This window comes from Apis dorsata, unplaced genomic scaffold, assembly GCF_000469605.1.
Source record: "Apis dorsata unplaced genomic scaffold, Apis dorsata 1.3 scaffold_1104, whole genome shotgun sequence".
In the NCBI taxonomy this organism is placed as follows: domain Eukaryota; kingdom Metazoa; phylum Arthropoda; class Insecta; order Hymenoptera; family Apidae; genus Apis; species Apis dorsata.
Genome location: NW_006264202.1, coordinates 40,493 through 64,313, shown reverse-complemented (window position 1 = coordinate 64,313; position 23,821 = coordinate 40,493). Strand labels below are relative to the sequence as shown.

The 23,821-nt window shown below is 32.8% G+C and overlaps 1 protein-coding gene across 1 annotated transcript in view; it reads left to right on the top strand.

The window, feature by feature from the left end:
• LOC102676207 (FH1/FH2 domain-containing protein 3) overlaps nt 1-23,821 on the top strand; it is a 209,166-nt gene that overhangs the window by 148,509 nt on the left and 36,836 nt on the right. The window contains exons 5-6 of the mRNA XM_031514681.1: nt 7,790-7,857; nt 11,756-11,861. Of these exons, the coding sequence (XP_031370541.1) occupies nt 7,790-7,857; nt 11,756-11,861 (174 nt within the window). The remainder of the gene's footprint in view (nt 1-7,789; nt 7,858-11,755; nt 11,862-23,821) is intronic.

The window sequence follows — 23,821 nt, the reverse complement described above, 5'->3', positions numbered from 1 at the left end:
AAAAAAAAAAAAAAAAAAAAATAAGAAAAAGTAATTTGTATCCAATTGAGAACGCACGTTTCTTCTTTCACACGTTTCAGATTCAATTTTCTACCATTCCGTTTTTTTATACTTTCCATAATTACAGTACAAATATTTTTTCACGCAAAATTACACACAAATTTCTTCTATAGGCAATAAATTCGACGACCTTCTTCTTTCTCTTCTTAATTTGTTCGTTGTGCAAAAACAATCGACCCACCCGTCATCGATCGACGAGCGAACAAAATGGCCTCGCGTAATGATTTGCTCGTTTTAATTTCGCCCTGGAGCGACGCCAGTTCCGCTTGTAAAATTTTCAATCCCGTTATTAGTAATTCGCTCGTTAATAATCGCAACCTCATCGACAAGGCCACGGGATTTCGCGTTTCGTTCGACGAAATTCGTGATCGTTTCCTTTCCGAATCAAAGTCCAAATCGTATCTATTTCGAATCTTCCATCATGTAAAAATTTTCTAATTAATCTTTAAAATAAAGACTCGTTTCATAAAGCTTACAGTTCAATAATTTATTAAATAAAGTTGGAAATATTTATTCGTCTTTTTATTAGCAAAATAATTCCGAAAAAGAAAAGTCAAATCTTGAAGTTTTAATGTATCTCTTTTTTTTTTTAATATGCTCAGAAGTGTTCTGAATTTAGTGTTCTATCTTATTGTAAAAATTATTCTTAGATGAAATTATATTTCAAAAATTGTAGAATGAATTTATTCCTCCTACACAAATTTTCGAATTAATTGAATTTATCTCAACAACAAATGATACTTGATAACTTACATGGCAGATATTCAAGTGGATGGATTAATCGATAATTATAAAAACCAATTGCGTTGAATATGACGGCAGTTAATATATATTATTATAATTATTACGATAAAGTGAAATTTCGATCGCTTAGAAAGTTAGAGGAATATTAGTGGTTGTTGTTATAAAAAGCGTAAATTCCTTATTGAAATTACGATAATGTAATTTTAATATCGTTATAATCGCCTAAATGAATTGTATAAGTGAAGGTTTCTATAGGTTTGCCGTTAATATCGGTAGTTATAAAAATTGTCGATCTCGAGCGGAGATTACAGTAATCAGCGGCAATTAATGCAAGAACAGGAAAAGATTTCGTGCAGAAAACGCTTCCAATGCAAACTGTGGTTGGCACGCATCACGTGACACGTGGAATTGGATTTCGTATATCCTCAGCAACTATGATCTAATTTGTTCGACGATAAACTAAACTCCATCTTTAATATTTTCTTGGTATTCTCTTTAAAATTCTCCTCAATTAACTTGATAAATTACAATTTTTTTCTTCTTAATATGGTCTCAAAACTTTTTATTTTGCATTTATGGCATTAGATTAGTAACTTTGAAAATATATGAATATCCAAAAAATTTTTAAATTACAAAGAAGAGGTATTATATGCATTAAATAGATTGAATTAAATATAACATGGAATATATTTAATTATTCGTCTATTTCTTCGTCTTATCAATGAGAAACAAATATATATCATTTTTAAAAAGAACGTATTACCAGTAATTAAATGTTATTAATATTGACTATTTTTTAAGAGTGCCAGAAAGTTAATAGCCATGAACTAAATTTAAAATTAATTAGAAATCGTCTATTAAATTTCTCATTATATCAAAAAAACATTTTCATAATTTTCCTCATTTTTCCCCTTAATGGCATCTCAGAAAAACCCAGAAAAATTGATCGATTAACAATTCAACTTTCATAATTCCTTGTCACTTCAAATAATCGATTCCTCCTTCGATATTTTAATTGTTCAACTTTTAAACACTCGAAGTTGGATCTATCTTTGAAATTAATACGTTCCTACGTATTCATTCGATTAATTAAAAACTTGCATAGCATAATTATGGAGTTGGTAACTGGTCGTTTACGCGTGCAACGAGCATGCTCAGGATCATGCCAAGCGTAACGACATCTCGCGATTTTCCCGCCACTTGTGAAATCTTTCATCTTAGATGCAACACCTGTCTGAAAAGTATTTTCTTTTCCTCTTTTATTCTTTATTTATTTATTTTTTTATATACGTTCGATGTACTTCGTCGCCTCTCACGGAAATTGTCCAATTAAAAGTCATTCTTTTCTTAATGCGAGAAAAAATTTTTGCCCTGTCATAATTAAATTTTAATAAAATCGTATACGATATTTTTCATTTGCATTGTTTTATACTTGCGAAAACAAATTTTAAACGAGTTTAGGAAGATTTTTGCTTAGGATACTTGTATAGTTTATGAATGATAATTCTCTCGATTATAGTTTATTGCAATTGATATAACTGGATTGGAACAATATTTATATCTACTTATATCAACAAGAAAAATACAGATTACGGATATAGATTATTAAAATAGAGCGCAGGAATAAAACGTTAGTATTAGATAATAATGTATGCATACTATTCTTATACCATAATTAATTATACAACGTTCATGCTCATATTTTTTCCTTGTCAAAACAAAAGCTATTTGATTTGCATACGAAAAATATTACTTAACACCAATAATGAAAGGATTAACTATCACAATATAGAGAAATATCCATAAGTAATTATAGCTAATGTCTCATTCAATGACTCACTTTGATTTCTCTTTTTAGCAATAGTGCATAATAATAATAGCACTAACGCTATTGCTTTGCGTCATTCATCGAAAAATCTTTACTCAAGGCTATCCTCTAGAAACGCATTTCATTCCATCTCCTTAAATATTATATTAAATACCAACAAGCAACAAAAGAAGAAAGATCAACAATACGATAATTGCAAAATAATAAATAACGAAACGACTAATTAAAGACGGAAGGAAAAGATCTTCGACTTCGCCCACAATTACCTATCCAACAACATCGAATAAAATCACAAAGATGGCAAAGACCATAACGATTATCCCAGACCCATCTCCAAGGACGTTCTCGCTTTCTCGATTTTTGGTGTCGTAACCACGCATCTCGGCCACATCCTATCGTAAAGAGGCTCAATGATAGAGGGATCCCCACGAGGAGTTGCAACGCGTTGTTGTTACGAAGAAGCTTGCTCAACGTTGCGGAGGAACAGAGAGAGAGGGATCATGCGTGAGTAGGATAAAGAGAGAGAGGCTTCTGCTTATATGGTCACTGATTACGAAGGGGCCAAGGGCCCCAGGGCCTTGGGACCGCTATTCTTAGAAGATGTTGGTCCTTCTACCTCTCTTTCTCGACCTCGTTGCTTCCTTATCTTCCTTCTTCTTCCTTCTCCTCCTCTTCTTTTTCTTCTTCTTCTTGTTCTTCTTCTTATACGTCTGGCCCCCTCTCCCCCGATTCCGACTCTTTCGTCTCGTGTACGGCCCCTACAGCGATTCCTAATTACCTGTGCCTCGCATACGTCCTTCTCCTTTTTTTCGCTCTTCTACCCTCTCTCCTTCCAGGCCGTAGCAGCCGGCATGCATAATGCATTTAAAGATCGCGTGATAGCGACTGATTATGCGGTCGCGCGGGCCTCCTTTTCCGCGAAAGGAGTCGCGAATTTGGATCCGTGACTCGACCAAGGAACAAGGGCGTGGTCGTGCGAAATAAAGAAACAGACATCAGACAGGCCGTGATAGAACCGCATGAATGAAAACGATATTTTTGTTTCTTTTTCGTCTTCTTCTTCTTCTTCTTTCGTGAACGAGAATGGCGGTGTAGACGTTTTCATTCGCAGAAGCAGCTGTGGACCCACTTTGCAGCCTCGTTTGTCTTACGTTGAGCCGCGAAAAATAAAATAAGAATAATATGGAATAATAATATAGAAGATGAATGGTATGGAAATTTAACGAGATAATTTATGCAAGAAAGTTAGGATGACTATAGTTATCAGTAATAGTATATTAGACAATTTAATTTCAATCGAGATTACATTATTCTCACTTTGATGGATGAAGTACTAATCAACTACTTTTGTTCATGACATTTTCCTTGGGGGCTTGTGATCTGTTGTAACTTTCATCTGTGTTTAGAACGACGGTACACATTAGGTTAAAAGTATGATTGATTGTAAGTAAAGTCATCAAGTAATGGAAAAATCGATGCATTACGTTTTAAATTTTGTTTAAAGGAAATTGCTTGATATATGTGCAGACTAGGCAATCATAATATAATCATCCTTACTTTGATTATTTTCGTGGTTAGATTTGTCAGAGTGTCTTCTTTATCATATGTAGTATCCTTTTGCTTTATTGTGACATCGAAAGTCCCTTTCCTATTAACTATTTCGAAGCAAACTGAAATCCATCATCTGTCCATCTTCCTCTGGAATTTCGAATCAAATCAGAATGCAAAGAGCGGCCATTTTCGACGAATGCTTCTCGATATTTCCTCGAAGCAGAAATACCCGTTTCTGAATATGCAAATTGACACATTTGTCAAGAAACGTTCGAGATGTTCGCGTGTTAACCCGTGCCGGCACTTCTTGCTTCTCAATAGATATCTACTTCCCGTTATTTCGTCAGGTTTTAGCAAAAATTCGAAGGAATCTACACGGTCCACAACGCATTGTGCGATCTATGTACATACCGATAACGTGTGAGTTCCTATTGGCAATTCGTGGAAAATTAGAGGAAAAATGGCCGGAGCTGATAAATTTTCAAGCTTGAAATCCTTGGACGAAGAGCAACTGTGCTTGTGTCCTTGCGAATTTGCGAAATTGCGTGGAATCGTGAGTATGGAAATTAGTTCAATTGCACGACCGGCTCGAGTTTCATAAAAATCCGGCAAGGTTCGCGGTTTGCGTTTCCCTGTTCCTTTTGCGCGCCAATTTCCATTCGACGTCTTTTTCTCCTCGCTTTTTGTCACTCTACGGCGCATTCCATTCACGATTTTATTTAATCGAGAGCGAACGAGACGATGGAAAATACGTATTATTTACGAGTGGCGGATCAGGAATAATGAAATATTTTGAAATATATATTTATATATTTTAATGTAAAGAAATTATTTTAATTATTATTATGAAATTATTAATATAAAATATATTTGTATAGTAAGATATTTTTCACATTTTTATAGATATCTAGAATTATTTTGCATAATCATTATAATCTTCTTTCATTACAAAATTTTTAATTTCTCTTCAACTTCTCTTAATTCCTTGAATTGCATTTAAACCAGAAAAGGAAAAAAAAGAAGAAGATACAAAAAGAAAATCTTAACCTCTCGCTCAATTCACCCTGTTAAAATAACCCTGTGTCGATTGTAATCGCCGTTACATCACTGTCTCCAAACATACTATCCACGCCTCGCAATTGTTCAACGCAAACAGTCTGCTACCACTTACCCCGAACATAATGGAATGGTCAACGCGTTGGGGACGAAATTATTCGCCCATTGACATCGATACCAGCCAATTATCAACATTCATGCTGTTCGATAGAGCGTGCATCCGAATGTACGCCCGAAAACCAGCGTGCAATCACTGTACCAAGGGGATGAGAAGGGGTTGAAATTGCTATCGACAATATTCCTTTCCTTATTCCACGACGATAAATAAACAATAATAAATCAATCATCATGCTAACGTAAAAGAAGAAGTGATCATATCTCGTAAACGATCGAATTTTCAACCCCTTTTTTACTACATGAGAGATGATATGCTCTATGCACTTCATAAATCTTGAATCACCTTATTTTCCCCTTGAACTTTTTGTTTTATACGCACATCGCTCTTCTTCTATTCCCCATTTCTTTTACTTTTTTTTTTTCACACACACATATATATATATATATATTTCCCTCTTGTTCGTTCTCGTGTGAATTTTTAGCAAGCTGGAAAATCTCGACAGCCTCGGGAAATTGAATTTAGTGCGCCGCTGGTGAAATGGAATTCAATTATTAGTAATACGGGTGGGCCACGATTGAAAAAGAATGATAGAGTCCCCGAAAGAGCGGGAAATGACGAGGGGGATGGGAGGGTGGATAATAGGGATGGAACGGTGAATGCGAACCGACGAAAATTCGTCGTGTAAAATTAATCGCGGACTTAATTACTGGTTTTCCTCTAATTAACCCCGATAAATGATTTCAACCGAGAGGAAAGACCCATTCACTCCCATTCTTTCACGATATCATTCGAATTTTTTTTTTTTTTTTACTCTTTTTGCTCTTCTTCTTTTCTCGCGTCAACTCTCTTTTCTTAACTCTTTTCGTTTTTGCATTTTCATTGTGATTCCATCTGATACATTCGTAGGAGTTGTCGCATCGAGTTATGATCACACGTAAAAATTTAATTTCTTTTTTTTTTAATTTAATATTCGATGTTATATTTGGAGACTTTTATTAGATAATTATTTTATAGATCTTTTTTGTGTAAGGAATATCTTGGAATGATGCTAACGAAATTTAATATGAATAGTTATCTGCCATAATGCTTATGAAACTTCGCCAACTGCATCGACTTCAGAAGTATTTGAGAATTAATTACCTCGAGGATAACTCTTGAATGCTCTAAATACCTTGATACTGACAATCAATCTCGTTATAATTTTCAAAAGTGGATTAAAATTAATTAAACTATCGCGAGTTGAATAAATGTAATTTAATTAATATTTTTCTTTTCTCTTTGATGATACGTTTATATCAAGAATCAATGAACTTTGTTGGAATACAATTCTATATTATTAAAAAAAAGAAAGAAAGAAATGGAAAAATTTGAACGATCCTGATCCAATGATCATATATATATATATATTTTTATTCCGTTTCGTTCGATTTCACAAAGAAGAAAATTTGGAAGAGGATTTGGAAAATGAGAATACAAAGAGGGAGAGAGAAACATGTTCATCCCAGAAATGATTTAATCGGACGTAAAGAGAAGTTGATAATTAACGAGTCCCTACGGCGCGTCGACAATGCTTAACGTTGGAAACAAAAGCTCTCCCGGTATACCTAGCTGTTCCTGATCTTCCTACGCTAAACGAACTTCCGGGTGGCTTGTTCGCTTTTGCGCGCGCCTTCAGCGCGAACCATCGACCACTTTGGAGGCACCGTTACAGCGTAAGCGGCTGTAGACAATTTCCTTATCGAAATCATAAAAAAAGAATCGCATTCATTATAAAGGAAAATAAAAAACAACGGAAGAATAATATTTTTGTATATTATTTGTGCGAAATGGAAAAGTGTTTGTTTGTGAAATTGAAAAAGAATATAATCTATAGTAGAAAATAAATATTAACAATGACTGTTAATTTTTATTGTTACTATAGCAAAGATTTGAAAAAAGTTCCATTTCATAAAGAATAAATAACTTTTTCTAAATTTGTATATTTCAAATTTCAAGATTCTTTAATAAAGTATTATATTTCTATTACTTCAATGAGTTAAGCCAATGAAAAACAAGTATAGTAATTGAGACACATTGTTTGTCCAGTTACTCGATTTAATCTGTTCTACCACAAAACGAATTACCATTAAACCGAATTACATCTTATTTCAATTTTTCTTTCTCCCTCCAAATTGTAAATCACCCAAATAAGAATGAATTTCTCACCCGACCCACGATTATTTTAATAACGCCATTAAACAGCCCCCTTATGCGATTCACGACACAAATCTCCCACAATCATATCATCTCCATAAACGAAACGGAAAAAGAAAGAAAGAGGCAGAATCGTTGGCTGAATAAGGAGACCGACTGACCGACTCCCGCCCCAACAATACGTCCCTAACGCGAGGTATTATTATAATAAATGGTTGCGTGTTACTTGTCTGTTTCAGAAAAATTGCTGAACAGCGAGGGCCGCGAGCTGCGACGAGCTCTCTTCTCCCTCAAGCAGATCTTTCAGGTGGGTATACAATCCGCGATACCTGCGGGACCTCGATAGAGAGGGAGTGAGACAGAGTTTCGAAGCAACGGTGGAGAGGAAGCGAGAGAGTGATAGGAAGGGAATCGCAAACAGTCGTTGAGAGTTGAACGGGGGAGAGAGAGAGAGAGAGAGAGAGAGACAGTGGGGTGGAAAAAGATGAAACTAGGGGAAGAGAGAGAGGCAGACATAGGCTATTTTTACGAGAAGCTACTCGCTCGACGAGTAAATATTTGCATGGTGGTTTGAGCGAGTGCATTCTCTCCTTCCTTCTCTTTTCCTCCCCCTCGTGACCTCATCTCTTCCGTTCCCTTTCTATCCTTCCTATCTCGACAACTCGATGCCCTTTGTCTCGCAAATTCGTTATTCCTTGGCGTGGAACACGCACACGCCGCATTCCAAGATACTTTTTCTTTTTTTTCTTTTTTTTCTTTTCCCCCAATCCACCCTCGAACATTCACGTCTTTTAACCGTTAAAACACGTTATTTTTTGGAGGGAGGAATTTTTTCCTTCTCTTGTTTTCTTCTTCTTCTTCTTCTTCTTCTTATTGTGGAGTGAGAAATATTTTTAAGTAGAGCAGATTCGATGCTTCGTGTTTACGTTGATTCGCTGGAATTTAGATCGTGTACGGTATTTTTGTTTTAATACGATATTGATAGTGTGTGATTTGGTTTAAGCGTTTAATTAGAGGGAATTTCATGTGGATGATTTATCGAGATTTCATTTATAGTCTATGAAACGATCCATGAGTAAGTAATAATAAATTAAGGATAAATTATCATTGGATTTGTTTGGAAAATAAAATGAAAGAGAACGAATTTTTTTGTTTAATTACTATAGGTATATGAATGAATTTTTTCCTTTAAAGGAAATTGAATTTTTATGTATACAGAAATAATAGTATAATAGCGGAGAGAATGATTTTACATGAAAAAGGAAAAAAAAAACAAGTCGAAAATGGAATAAAATTTGTTCATTCCAGAGATTCATTTTCATTTAAAATTATATTCAGAACAGAATAATAAATGATTTATTGTGAAGGCAATAATAATTAGATTAATTAAACGAATCAAATTTTATGCAATTAAATTTTAACAAAATCAATCAAATTTATTAATTAAATATTCTATTATATCGATTAACATTTTATATAAACACTTTTCATTCACAATTATTTACATTAATAAATCCTTCTTGTATTTGTTACATTTACAGTTTCTCCGACTTATTAAAGGATTCTCTTAAAAAAGAATTTATGATCTAAATATTATTAGGTCGTTGAATTTCAAATATAAGAAAAGAAATTTAATTAGCGACGTTAAATCGATTGTAATGGAAGAGTTAACTTGGCTATTGTACTTTGCGAAACGAATTGAATCCTGAATTCGTTCATTTTTGAACGTGGATTGTTTCAACTTTCACGACTTCTTCCGTTTCCGGAACAAGAAGGGCAAACTGGACCCTGGCTGAGCGTGTTTATTCGAGTCGTACTTTTCTTAACTCTGTCCGCCGTAATTAAATCTCGTAATTAGCCGAGCGGGAAAGGAATTTTTCTTCGTGGCTGCAAGTTAGAAGGTTGTTCGTTAAAAGAAATTCCATTACACCGGAAGCTATCATTCTTCCCTCGTAAATGATGGATGAGTTTATTGTTAAATTATATTAGAATCGTGATGAATGGTGCGGATGTCAAACATTTGGATAGTGTATAAAATATTATTAAGCGTATTATTATTTTATCGATTTATACGTAGCTTAATGTTGTTAAGCTTTCATGTTGTTTGTTTTTTTTATATACTTTTTGTTATTCTTACTCAATCCGTTTTATAATACAATACAACAGAAGAATAAATAATAAAAATCTTTTATCTATATCGCGAATATCCGTGATATGATGTTATTAATTAACAAACTAGTCACCTATTTCATTTGTGTCAATAATATTATGCTTTATTGATATCAATTTCATCGAAATATTATAATGGCGATCAATGTTACGTACATGTTAAATTCTAAATTTATCATTGAAATTATCGGGAAGAATGTTATATTATCGTTGAGTGACAAATATGTTAATGATCGAAAATAAATCGTGTTGTAAACTGTCAACTCTATAATAATCTATAATATCAGTTCGTTTAATCGTTATACTAAATAGCACAATCAATTATCCAGCATAATCTGTCCAATCTATTCAAAACTAAGAAAGCAATCTTGTAAATGGAAAAAATATTTTTAAAAAAATCTTATTTTTCCTTTTTTTACATCAAATGCAAAAAGAAAATTACACACACGATTCTTCGTCAGAAGAAGATAAAGATTTCACGCTCCCGAAAAATCTCGCAATTAAATCGAGGGCAACGCTCTGCTTCTTTCGCGAAACAAAGGCAAACGTTTAATTAGACAATAGGATTGCCACATCGTAAAGATAAATCGTCGTAGTGGATGGTTGACGCGGGGGGAGGGCGTCTAAAAACAATCCTCGAACTCTTCCTTCGAGCAATATCTTATCGTTTCAATTATCAGCCCGACCAGCTGACGAAATTAATTAGAATCGAGACAGTCTCTCCTCGAGATCTCCACGGATTTATCCGTTGAAATCGCCCTGGCGACCTTCAATTTCGTTTCTAAATCTCGGCTAATCGTCTGTCGATGGACTTCCATCGGTCGAGGTCTGGCAAGGAACGGCAGAGATCCGAGATGATCTTCAAGGCAAACGTTGACAGACGAGTTTAATCAAACTCGATGATTGATTTATCATTATATCCGCGACTCGCCGCCTCCAGCGGCATAATTGGCTCCATTTTATGTATTTTATTCTGACTTGTTTATGGTGGACAAATTGTAGGTAATATTCATTCCGTTATCGGTGAAGTTGATTTGTTTTTTTTGCTGAATTTTTAAAAGTAACAGGATTTAATGTCTGGATGATAAGTAAGTTAAATAATAGAGTTAAAGTTTAGATAATCGTGGAATTATAGAGGAGTATGATGATGATTAATACGAATAAATTTGTTTCTATATAAATTTCTATCAAATATTGATTCAATATTGTGTGCATAAAAGAAATTTATATAGGAAATATTAGTTATTTAAATTAATATTGAAGATAAGTAATAAGTGATTTTGAGGCAAACGTGTTCTTTTCCATTTATTTATATATTATTATTTTTTTATTTCTTTCTTGTAATGAAAGTAACGAAAGTAGTTTAAGTTTTAATCTTTTAAATAATTCTTTCATATGTACGTACTTTTCATTAATTAAACTAAATAAAATTACCGAGTTTATAAAACTATCTTTTTAAAGTATACAGGAAAAGAAACACGAGTTAATTAGACGTTGAATTTAATTAAGAGAGGAAGAACAAGTGGTCCTCTATTTTTCCATCAAAACGTATATAAAGTGATATCATCGTACATTTTATTTAAAAAAATTTAATATATTCAGTTTATTATATATTTTTAATAAACATAGAATCACAAGATCACAAAATATCAGATATTACATAATAAAAATTAATTTAAAAATCCCTCGTTTATTAATTAAAAATATAGAATCCTATCGTATAGAATTCTATCGTTTCTAAAACTCGTTTCGAGACGTAAACATCAGTAACACGGCAATAATCGATTGAAAACACGTTTATTTATATACAAACGCGTGTAAATAAAGTCATTCAGCATCGAGTCGAAGACATCGACTGCTCAATACGAACACATTATTCTCAATTCCGTCTCCATTCCGTGAGGCGTTAGGTCGTAGAATTTTCCAAATGAGGGATCATAAATTCATAGGCGAACAAATCGATCGATTAGGAGTTTCGTTTCATATTGAATAAATTGGTTACACTTATATACTTACCATAAACTTTGATTTTGCAGGAGGACAAGGACCTGGTGCACGAGTTCGTGCAAAATGATGGGCTTGCTTGCCTCATCAAGGTTGGAAGCGAGGCTGACCAGAATTACCAAAATTATATACTACGAGGTGAGTATCCTGACAATTTGTCGATAAACTTGCAACGTGTTTTTCCGCACAATGTAGCTTAGGCTTCTAATAGCGTATAGAGATCGTTTCGAGTGTATCATCCAACCTATATTTTTCGACTTGACCACAGTCATAAATATTTACGAGGCAAAAAAGGGATTTTTATTTAAAAATTGTTCGAAGCTCATCTCCTCTTATGATTATTCTATTAAGATTCTTCCTTTTTTTTTTCTTTTTTCTTGGAAAATTAGAGATACCGAGAAGAGAATTTTGTATTGTATCTATCTCATAAATATTATTTGATATTTATTAGCTATAAATTTTGTTATTTTACTGTTTTAGTATAGATATTAACAAGCTAAAATTATTAGAAACTTTTTGCAAATAAAATGAATTAATATATATTGGCTATTTGAATGATTTCTTTGTGAGGCGTCTTTTTTTCTCTATTTTTTATTGCTTTTACCGTCTCCTTAGAAATCTTTCTTTATAGATATACTATCTCTATAGAAATGTTTAGAATTTAGAATTATCTATAAATAATTTTCCATGTATAGCTTGGAATAAATGTTATTCAAACTTTTTCTAAAAGGCAAAGAAAACTTGAAAACTTTCAAGGCACAATGATTTAAATCGTGGAAGAGAATAACTCGACAAGTCGAATCCCAAATCTCTCCTCGTATAATTTATTAAATTTTTCTCTATAGCTTTTTACATGTTATAGTAGGTATTCTTACAAATTTTAAACGGTCAAAATTTCCATTTTCTACGCAGCTACTAAATCTCAACGACACCATTTAATTTCCATTGAAACGATCACTCTTGCGAGTCATAATAACAAGTGTTCTCACTAAATACGAAAGCTCTCATAAAGCAGTGATAAGGTAATACCTAGGTAACGCAGCTAACCTAACGAGCTGACATCAACGGATCCGCAAAACCGAGTTTCAGACAAGCGACAACGTCGTCTCCTTTCATCATCTCCACCTCGTCTTTGAGCGTCCTCTTGTCCGAGGACGCGTGTTTTCGCGTAATATGCGTCTGATATATTCTTAGCTCGAGGTTAAACACGAACACAATTTTCTTGATGGATCGAATATTTTATCGTATTCGATTCTATATTAATATTATAATATGATACTAATTTTGATAGCCAATGAACGAAATAAAATTATCATAAAAAAAATATAATATACTCAAATTAAAGAAAGGAAGAAAACCTAACTATCGAAACAGTATTACACGTGATTCTATCCATAATGAAATCGTATAAAAAAAATTATAACAATTCTCTGTCATATTTTTAAAAGGACAACTCGAGAATATTAATTAGAAAAATAATAAATAATCATAATCACAGAAATCAATCACAATCACGAGATTGATCAATTTACAAAATGGAATCTAAATAGAGAATTTTGCCTCGAGTAAGGAGATTAAACACGAAATGATGAGAACATTCTAAACACGTTCTAATCACAAAACATTATTTCCTCCTGAAGATTGCCAACGTAACACAAGGTTATTGTTAGAGAACACAAGGCTTCATCTCATTCATGCCACGATTTCGTCCCCATTTATGTGTTAATCTCTTACACTCTTGCTCTATCATCTTAAATTAAACCCAACTCTCGAGATTCAGGTCTCATCGCAACCAAAAATAAATAATATTTCGGTAGAAACAGATAGGCGTCGATTTGTCCGACAATTTATGGAACGAGGAATTACGCCGTTAACCCTATCCTGTTTACAAAAAGTATCTGCACGCGGATTCGCCTGCGAAACCGCGACGCGTAGCAGATTATGAATGCACCCTTTGATCATGTTTCGAGTGCTCGTTGCGGCGCAGGCCGGCTCGAGTGCTTCGTAAACCTCCACGTCGGACGAACAACGTCGCGGGAAGGCCAATTCCGCGTCAGCTCGCTGCTCGGCCCACTTGTGCCCTCCTCGCTCTTTTCCCGGTTTCGATAACGAACTGGAGCCGCCTCTCGTCTTCGATCTCCGCCAGGACTTGTCGAGTGCATTTTATACCGAACGAGTCCTCCGGGAGTCTTCGAGAGATCTTCGAGGCGAAACTGAAACTTGCGCTACTAGCAGAAGATACTGCTCGCGCGGGAATGATGCTTTTTCTCGGTAAGCTGTTTATTTCTCTCTCTCTCTTTCTCTCTTGGGGAGACAGAACTGTGGCCACTGATGATACTGAAATTGAACGTGGGAGAGAAAGGAAGAGGGACGAGAGAGGAGAGAAAGGAAGGAAAAGATTCGATTATGGAAAAGAAGGAAAAGAAAGAGTTGCAACAGAGTTGTTTACTGATGTTAGATCTCGATGATTGGACATGAAAAGGCATGTATTAAGAGTAATAGAATTTTGTATTTTTGGGAAAAATATCCTGCAAATCGTTGAGAGATCTTTGGAAAATTTGTCTGATGCAGTTACTTTTTATTTCTGATTCTGGAGACTCTTCTTTAATTTGTTTGTTTATTTACGCGAGGGATAATCTGGCTTTCATTCATCATACTTCATTCTTTCATCGCTGTTATAGATTCTTATGATTGAAATTGAACAAAGGTTGTTTTTATCGTCTCTCTTTCTGATCATATTTTATCCAATGCTATAACAAAGTCTTTCTTCCTTTTGAACTTCCTTTTAATCAAGATCCGATTGTTTTCAACAGGAAGGAAGACAGCGAGGGAAGGTGCACAGAAAGGGGGAAATGGTGGTTCGGTAGCCGTTCAAGCGAGTCAATTAAGATTAAACGAGTGATGAACAACCAAAGCCCTTTGGATAAGTGGCAGATAATTCGTAAAACAATTCGGCAGTTAAGTTTATCACGCTTTGAAACGAGGCCTCGTGTCGGCGAGGTTGAAAGAGGCGACTCGGTGAGGCAATGTTAAATGTCTAATTTAAAGGATAGGGGACTCATTGCGTGTTCCTTATCTCCAAGTAAACAGGAAATTTATTAGAAGCAACCTGGAACGAACATCCAATCTTCTAATCCAAGTTTGCACGTTGAACGTGAATGCATTTTAGCATGTCGGTCTACAACATTTTACCACGTTATTGGCTCGTTAAAACCTCTGACAGTTTTGGTTTACCGGTATCTAATAGTAACTTTGATAAGACGTATATTGGATTCCAGTGAAATGCATAGTCTTTCTCATACGTTCAGTTCTGTGTTATCGAATCCTGAAAATTCGAATTAATATCGTTGAAGTTTTTCAGTAGAATCATTTGAAGCAGCTAAATTTATAAACTATTGTAGTTTTAAAAAATTTCGTGATTTTATTATCTAATAATAAGAGTATTATTAGTGAATTATGGGTTATATAGTTAGAATTTGTTTAAATATTCAATTAAAATATAGAAAAATATTTAATATCAATGTGAAATATGCTAAATTATGTAAAATATATGCATACGAGAAATTTTCACTTTTATGTCTTGTGTAAAATATTAATATGGAATAATAAATCACTTTTTGTATATTTATTATATTTTGTTTTATAATTTTCAATTAAATTTAATTTAAGTTTGCATATATTTTAGATCATCGCAATAAACCCATTACAATCACGTAAAATCTAAATCTTGATTTTTGATACAAAAAAACATTAGAAGAAAGTAAAAATTTTATCACGAAAATCCAGTCAGAAAGTAGAGGAAACCATCCCATTGAAATTGCTTTTTGTTTTATCCGGATATCTCAAACGGTTGCCGAGATATAAAGATTTAAAGTTTCCATAGCGCTTAAGACATAGCGCGAAAGTTATGAATGGACTCGCGACCCAGTGACCTAAATTTTTTTCCTGGAAATGCGTACGCTAGCAATTTCTAGGAATTACGTCTGTCGCTTGTCTGGAGTTTGGGGTAGGTCGGTGAGACGAGGTGCGAGCGAGAGTTCCGAGTAAGCGAAAAGGACAGAGATAGTAAAAGATTAAAAATTACCCTTTCCTTTACACGACGATATCTCGGTAACCGGAAATCGTATCGGCATAAATAAAAAAGCGTTTTAAAGGGTAAGGTCCCACGCTTCTAATGATCGCTTATTTGTTGTCAAAAAGTCAATATCTTCGGAGTTATAGCGATTCAAAGTTTTTGTAATTTTAATAGCGTTTAATGCATTTTTAAGGCAAGTTAGAGATAGATGCGTTTATTTTTGGAATGAATTATTGTTTGTAATAATTTCATTAGACTTATTTAGATTCATTTAACTTTTTGATATGTTTATGTCACTAAGTAATACAAGAATTAAAAAAGAATAATTTTTGTATTTATGCATGACCTATGTACAAAAAAGCTTGTACATACGTGTATAAGAAAATAATATAGGATTGATATAAAATGTAATTGGATTGGAGAAAAATATAAAATGTAATAAAATTTTCGATGAAAGATATAATTTAATATTCATGTTGTACAATAATATCATTTTATAATGATTATAAAGAATAATTCTTTCGATATTTAAAATATGAACGTGATATTTGATACAATATTTCTATATTCCTATATTTTCTTTATCGATATTTTATTTCTAATTTTATTACATTTCAAATTTATTGCAATTCGCATTAATCACATATATTCAAATTAATAATCCACACGAAGAAGAATATCGTATTTAATTTAAATTATTCCCAGATAAGAGAGCAAAATTTCAGAAATACGTGTTTTTACCTTCATTATAAATAACGTTCATTATAAATAATTCCAATTCTTTAGAAAAAAAGAAAAAAGAAAGAAAGAAGAAAAAGAGCATACGTATTAAATGATAAAATATTAAACACATTTAATCCCACATTATTTACGTAATCGTATAACATGCCCTCCCTATGTTCCGTTCTCTCAACTGCTCGTTACGCGTTCATCTAGCCTTATCGCAATGTAATAAATTCCATCGCTAAGTGCAATTTCAGTCAAAATAACTTAATATACGCCACATCCTCTCCGCCATACATTGCGAGCACCCGCCACTTGTTATCCTTCATTACTTTATATAAATCTCGGCCAAGAAGAGATTCCTTTGAATGTTGGGTTGAACAAGTCTCTTCTCCGGGGTTGATTTTAACGATGCTGTTTCGTTCGTGGTTAATGCATACTTGGACTTATTTGGATCTATTTGACTCATTACTATATATATATATATGTATAACTCATGTTGCAACGATAGAATGGTGAATGGAATTAAATTTGAATTATTTTGTTATTACAGAAATAATATAATCTTGTAATTTTATTAAACAATTTATTTATTTGTGAAAAGTAGACCGTTTGTAGACACTGTCTAAAACGATTACACAATAATACATTGATATACATATTATTACAACATTAAATTATTTTGAATACTTTTTTATGAATTTATTTATATATATATTTTAACTACAAATAGTAATAATAATATTATTATTATCTCGAGTTATAATGATTCAAATAATACGTCAGTGAATAAAAAAAAAAATTAATATCTTAAAAAACTTTATTCGATAGCTAGGTAATAAAGTTACGAGACGATAAGATTGTTCTCTCGCGAACAATAAAGTAGCGAGTAAATGAGACTCGAACGGAACAGCAGGGTTAAAGTTCGGAGTGGCGCGTAACATTCACCTACTTCCCTTCGAGGGAACAGATTTTATCGATCCCCCCGTGTCCGATTCGAGGAAAGAAGAGATTCATGCGTCCGTGGACTGAGAAACCGAGTTTCCGGTATGCTTGCACGCGGATTATGACTCTAAATCACCGGCGGGAAACGTTTTCTGTGCCGTTGGACGCGATGTCGTCGGAGTTTCCACCCCTATTTTTCCTCCCCTAGTCTTCTGCTATTCCGACTTTATTCCATTTTTTCGTTTTCTTCCTGCGTTCGTTCTTTCTCTCTCTCTCTTCTTCTCTTTTTTCCTTTTCCAATTTCTTCTCCTCCTTTTCGTTTTGCCTCGTTTCTCCGTCGACGAGAGGAAAAAGGAAAAAGAAAAAAGGAAGGCAAGCACGAGGATGCTTTCTGCAACTACGCAGAGGGGGCTGTCAGGTAGATTCTTCGCGCGGAAAATTATGGCTGCCATTTGGACGTGTGATGATGAAATTGTATAACTGAGTGCTCTTGTACGATATGTCGATTAGTTACGCCTTTGGGACAGGCGTATATTTATATCGTTGAAGATGCTTTTATTTTGTGGAAATTAAAGAATTGGAATATTATTTTTTATGGATGATTTAGGAGAATTTAGAATAGAACGTAGAAATTAATTTATAGATATAAGAAAATAATGGAAAAATACAGATATTCGAAAATAAATAATAAAATTCTATGCATCTATGCATAGAAATTTATTTTAATATCCGCAATATGCAAATATTTCTATCAAATTTTTTAGATAAAAGATGATATCACTAATACCATACTCTTCTGAATTTTTAAATTATTCAAATTTCTTTTTAACTTTTTAATTATAACGATTACTTTTACCAATTATTTTCCACGTAAAAGGAAAAAGAAAAATAATAATTTCTGAAAAATTTGTACAACAAATTTGCACATATAAACATCAAAAAAGTTAATATCATCATTTACGATATTGAAAACTGATGTATATTTTCTCCTATTACTTTTATTATTTTTATAAATTTTATGTTATTTTAAATTTCACGCAAATTCTCTAAGAATACTTTTCAATTTCATCGATGATCGATCACAATGTCGCGAAAGAACTGTGCCGATATTCGATGAATGTGCGCGCCGAATCTTTGTTGCTGTACACTGCTTCTAATTAAATTTCACGGGATAACTTATGGCCAATGTAATGATAACGGGTCGGCTAATGCAACCGTGGCGCGCTTAAATCGCTTCACAATTATTGTCATTACCTGTGCGATTGTGCCGATGAAGCGGCGCTACGATTGCGACGTCGAAACGTGACGTTAATCCGTGACAGTGTTTCTCATATTGTCACTGACTGATTCAGCTTTTTCTTTATCGATAACCCGCGTTCGGATTCAAATTCATCATCTTATCGATCGCACGAGTAACAAAAATATAATGAGAAAACGAATTATTTTATTTATTATTTTTCGAAGTATATCTTATATATTTTCCAACAGTTTTGATAATCAAAATTAAAATCATGTTCCTTCGATTGATCTGGATTATTCTTCGTCATCCTATTTATATCGTGGATTATGTGTAGATTTTTGAGTATTCTTTAGAGTATATTTTATATAGACTATAGATTATTGTCGAGTAATTTCTGTGTTGAACATCTGTCAGTTTCAAAATCAGAGATTTTTCTCGCAGATTTCCATTATTTCGACGTGAATTGGTTTAAGAGGATGGGTTTTATTTGCAGTAGGTAGGAGCGTGTGCGCGACAGTTCCGCCTTGGACCTTTGAAAAATGATAAGAGACATATCGGATATCTCAATGGTAGAGAGCACTTACATTCGCGAAGCTTGGAGTATTCTCATCATATTTAATCTTACAAAAGGATAACTTAAATAATCTTTTAAAATAATTAGTTATATATTTTTTATTATTAAAAATAAATATCAGATGTTTTTTTTTTAGAATTAAATAAAGACTGATAACATCAATCCTTATCTATTTTCTCTGTGCAAGAAATAAAGTCTGAAAATCACAGAGCATTTTCAAGCATTTTTAATTTATGATCATAATATCATGTAATACAATTACTGGTAACAATTGTAACAAATAATGGAATGCGTGTATCCCACTTGGTATTCAAAGACAAAAAACACTTATTCCTTATCCTAATTAAAAATCCACGTCTCTCCATACATGTCTCTCATTTGAGAGACACTGTTCTAAATGATATTTAACATGCAAATTAACGTCGCCTTGATATTCGACATGCCATGCATATAAATGATGATCATGGATCGACCCTTTATCTTTTTATCCATTAACGCTGTTTCTGTCCCGGCTCCATTAGCCTGGCCTATTTTTCGTCCCGTGTAAACGATATTCGGACGAATTGGATTAAAAGTGGCGGCATAAATCCTGGTAACAGGAAGACAGTGGAGAAATAACGTGGCACCATGCAAATTGCTAAATTTACGCGGTCGTGTTGTTACGTTAAATCACCATTGTGTGTATACCAGGGAGCAAGAGTGTTAAACGCGTAATGTCGTGTAACGTTTATTATTAGCATAATTACCGCATTAGTATGCTCTTTTTTATTGTTTCGGCCAACCATAAATCGCGACTAGAACCCGGAATCACGCTAGATAATCGCAATCATTCGGTTATCGTGTGTATGCGTTATTCGAGAAAGGGATAGAAGCGGATTTTTTCTTTTTTTTTTTTTTTCAGGAATGAGATAGCTACGAAGTGTGTGTTATTAAAAATTCATTATTTATATAGAGATTTCAATTAATTTTCGTATAAATTTCCGAGTCTGTTTGAACGAGGCAATCTATTTTAATATATTTTCACGTAAAGAAATTTTCTAACTTTTCACGCTTTGATTATTAGATCCGTCAGAAAGGTGGATTTCTTAATTAAAATATATTTTCTTTTGAGATAGATATACGTCAAAAAAAAAAATACGTATATCTATTCATATATTATAGTTATACTATTTATATTTATAATTATAATCTTGTCATATTGATTTTATCAGTCACTTTTATTATTTTTTTCTTTAAACTCCTTATTTTTAAATGACATCTTCCTTTCTCCTTCATTTCACACGTAACAAATATTACAGATACGATTATTATATTTAGGTATATTGAATAGGATTCGAAAAAATTAATTTTGAAATCCACAATTTTTTGAAATATTGTTATTTCCTCACACGTTTTCCTTTTAATTCGGATCCTCTTTATTCTCTCGTTTCCTTTTCTTCTTCCTCTTTTTTTTTTTTCTGTTAAATGTCACATGAAACGCGAGAAGCGGACGTGAGATTAAATTTTGCTAACGTGCTGTGTTTCTTATCGGCACAATTTATGAGCGCCCACCCTGGTCCGTGATAAATTTTCTTTCGAGATTATGCGCGTTTTCTTGTTCGGAACCGGCACAAGCGCGGAACAGTTTCGATTTCGTAAATGGATCGTAAATGTCGTTCGACTATTTTATTCGAGCCGGTTCAATTAGCATCGGTTTCTTATTGGAACGGGTAAAAACGGCGTGATGTGAAAGAAGTGACGGCTGCTCGGAAGAAAGTTTTGCGTAATTGTTTCGTGTAAAAAAAAAAAAAAAAAATATTAAGTATATATTATACTATAATCTTTGAACATTAAATATGACATTTATCGTTATAAATTTACAGTATACACTGTTTCCAGAATAATATTATAACATATATTTAATTCCTTAATACATGCTATTGATAAAGGATCCAATTGATCAGTTATAGATATATTTCTAAAAAAATTTTTAAACTCTTTGCATAGTTTTCATTGTAACACTACTCTTCATAAAATTTAATAAAAATGTTAATATTTCTTAATTGTCACACTGTTACACTAAATTTATCAAAAATCAAAAAAAGCTTTTGACAAAATTGATTGAATTAACTCTTATCATGAAACATGAAACATGATCATCACTTTAATTCTAATCACAAAAATATATATCCAAATATAAAATATTTAGATTTCACGTTACATTTTAAAAGTTTTCACATTAATATACCAAGTATAAAATAATGCCCCCATTAGATAATTTCTGCTGACCATAATTCATTTTATTTGTCCCATGATATTTCCCGATTTGATAAATGTACGTCGAAACTTCGATTTCCAGAATTGTGCGCAAAAGAACAGCCACTCTTTATAGACATACGTACGAACTTCGCCCTTTTGTGTAGCACTAAACAGCAACCAACCGGTACTCCGAAGTACTTCCTGATGTTTAATTTAACAGTCGCCCCACTGAAACTTTCGAGCTGCTTTTCATGCCATACTCTGTTACAGAAGTGAACAAATCTAAATTTAATACCGTGGCTGGCCGTGAAAAAACAGAGAGAACGTAAAACACACGGAATGGAAATTGAAATTTCATTGTATGCCTCGTTTGAAAACGTGCAGTATTATCAAGATAAAATTTTAGATATATGGAACACGTAGCTGAGAAACCGATAAAATTGGGTTTGCAAAAAAAAAAAAAAAAAGGATAATGCAATATTTGCAAATTGTGATAAGAATCAATGATTTGATCATTTCTTTTTCATGTTTAATAAATAAGTTAATAAATATCCTTTTCTAGTTTTTTGAATACGTGCACGAATTGTTTACGTTTTCCCAAATTAAATATAAAGAATGAATTCTTTTATGAATTTTAATTCTAAATAAATCAATGATTTCTCATCTTGAGATATTTCTTTTCTTTACTTTAAACAGATCCAGGAAAAACTTGTCTATATATTAAGCAAATATTTTTCATTCGACAGAAAAAATTCAGGTAAAATTAGAGAAATTTTCAATACTTTTTACGTAAATTAAATTTAAACAATAAATATTTCTATGAAGCTTCATTATTTAGATATTCATTTGTCACAATTATTCAGATAATCGATTAAAGAGTACGTTAACCAAGTAGAATGAATCCTGATTTCGAGCAATAGGGATAAAATCGATCGAAGGGAAATTTCCGGCTGGCCGATCTTTCCACGGAAGAAAAGTTTCATTCGATCGACACAATAGTTCCATTATCCAGACAGTTCTGTAACGCGTTTTCGCTGATTTAACCCATTTGCATCGGAAAACGTGGCCAATTCCACAATACGAAATATCCTATATAATGGTAAATTATTTTATGCGTATTGCACGAATTTCTGAAAGATTCAATTTTGAGCGATAAATTGAAATATTTGATGATAAAGTTTATAACGATTCGAAGATCATAATGATTTACGTAATTGATTACAATGTTTGAAAAAAAAAATTTTTAATTCAGGAACTTAGATTTTTAGATTCATTTCTCCATATGCATTTATGAATTATAAAATACTATTGAAATAGGTTCAAGAAAAAAATTGAAATATGTCTTAATCCATATGAATTTAATTTATCTTGTTTCTTTCAATATTTATAATATAATTCAATTTTAACTAAGAAAATATTCTTTTATATTCGATCGAAGGAATAAATAATAATAAAACAGAATCCTAGAAAATCAAAAGTTTAGTTATCTCGTAAACTTTTAATTACATTCTACGTTCATTTACATAGTAGCAAACTGTGCATATTTAATGTTCATTTTTATGCAGAACCAGCAGTCAAAGAGTAGCTAAAAATGAAAAGAAGCTGCGTTTAAATCGTATATAGTCGTGTGTGTAACTTATAAAGAGATTATTAATAAAGAGGCTGTTAATAAAATCTCTTGCAAAAATTATATTGCAAAATTACACGTTGGATTTATACTTATTATCAAATATTCTGAATCAGTACTACTTAGTCACTTACAATTATACGAAAAATTCTAGATTATTAATTTATTCTGTATCAGTCATCATTGTTAATCACTCGATCATTTTATCATCTAACATTGTAATATTCGTGTGCTGTTATAATTATTGATTATTTAATATCATAGATAAGATAAATTAATTTGCATTTTTAAAAAATAGAATCAATAAAGAATTTATTCCTCTTTCTTTCGACTGCAATCATAATTCGCCATGCAATCATTTCCGGATTATCGATGGAAATTAAAATAACCGTTACTTTGCGCGATAGGATTTTCTACGCTCGTGATATTTTCTCTAGGCGCATAAAATGTCGATATCTAATACGATACGTAGGTACATAAATATCAACGGGGAAAATCGAATTCTGTATTTTATGGAAACATTGCGTTTCGAATGGAAATCCAGTATCGATACTTGCTACTAACAGAATAACGACGTTTGGACTCTATTTTCATAAAGCACTCTACGAGTGTTATCCCGCTTTCCATCTGTCTTTTCCATTTTTCAAACGCAATACCGGGTCGCATAAACGCAAAA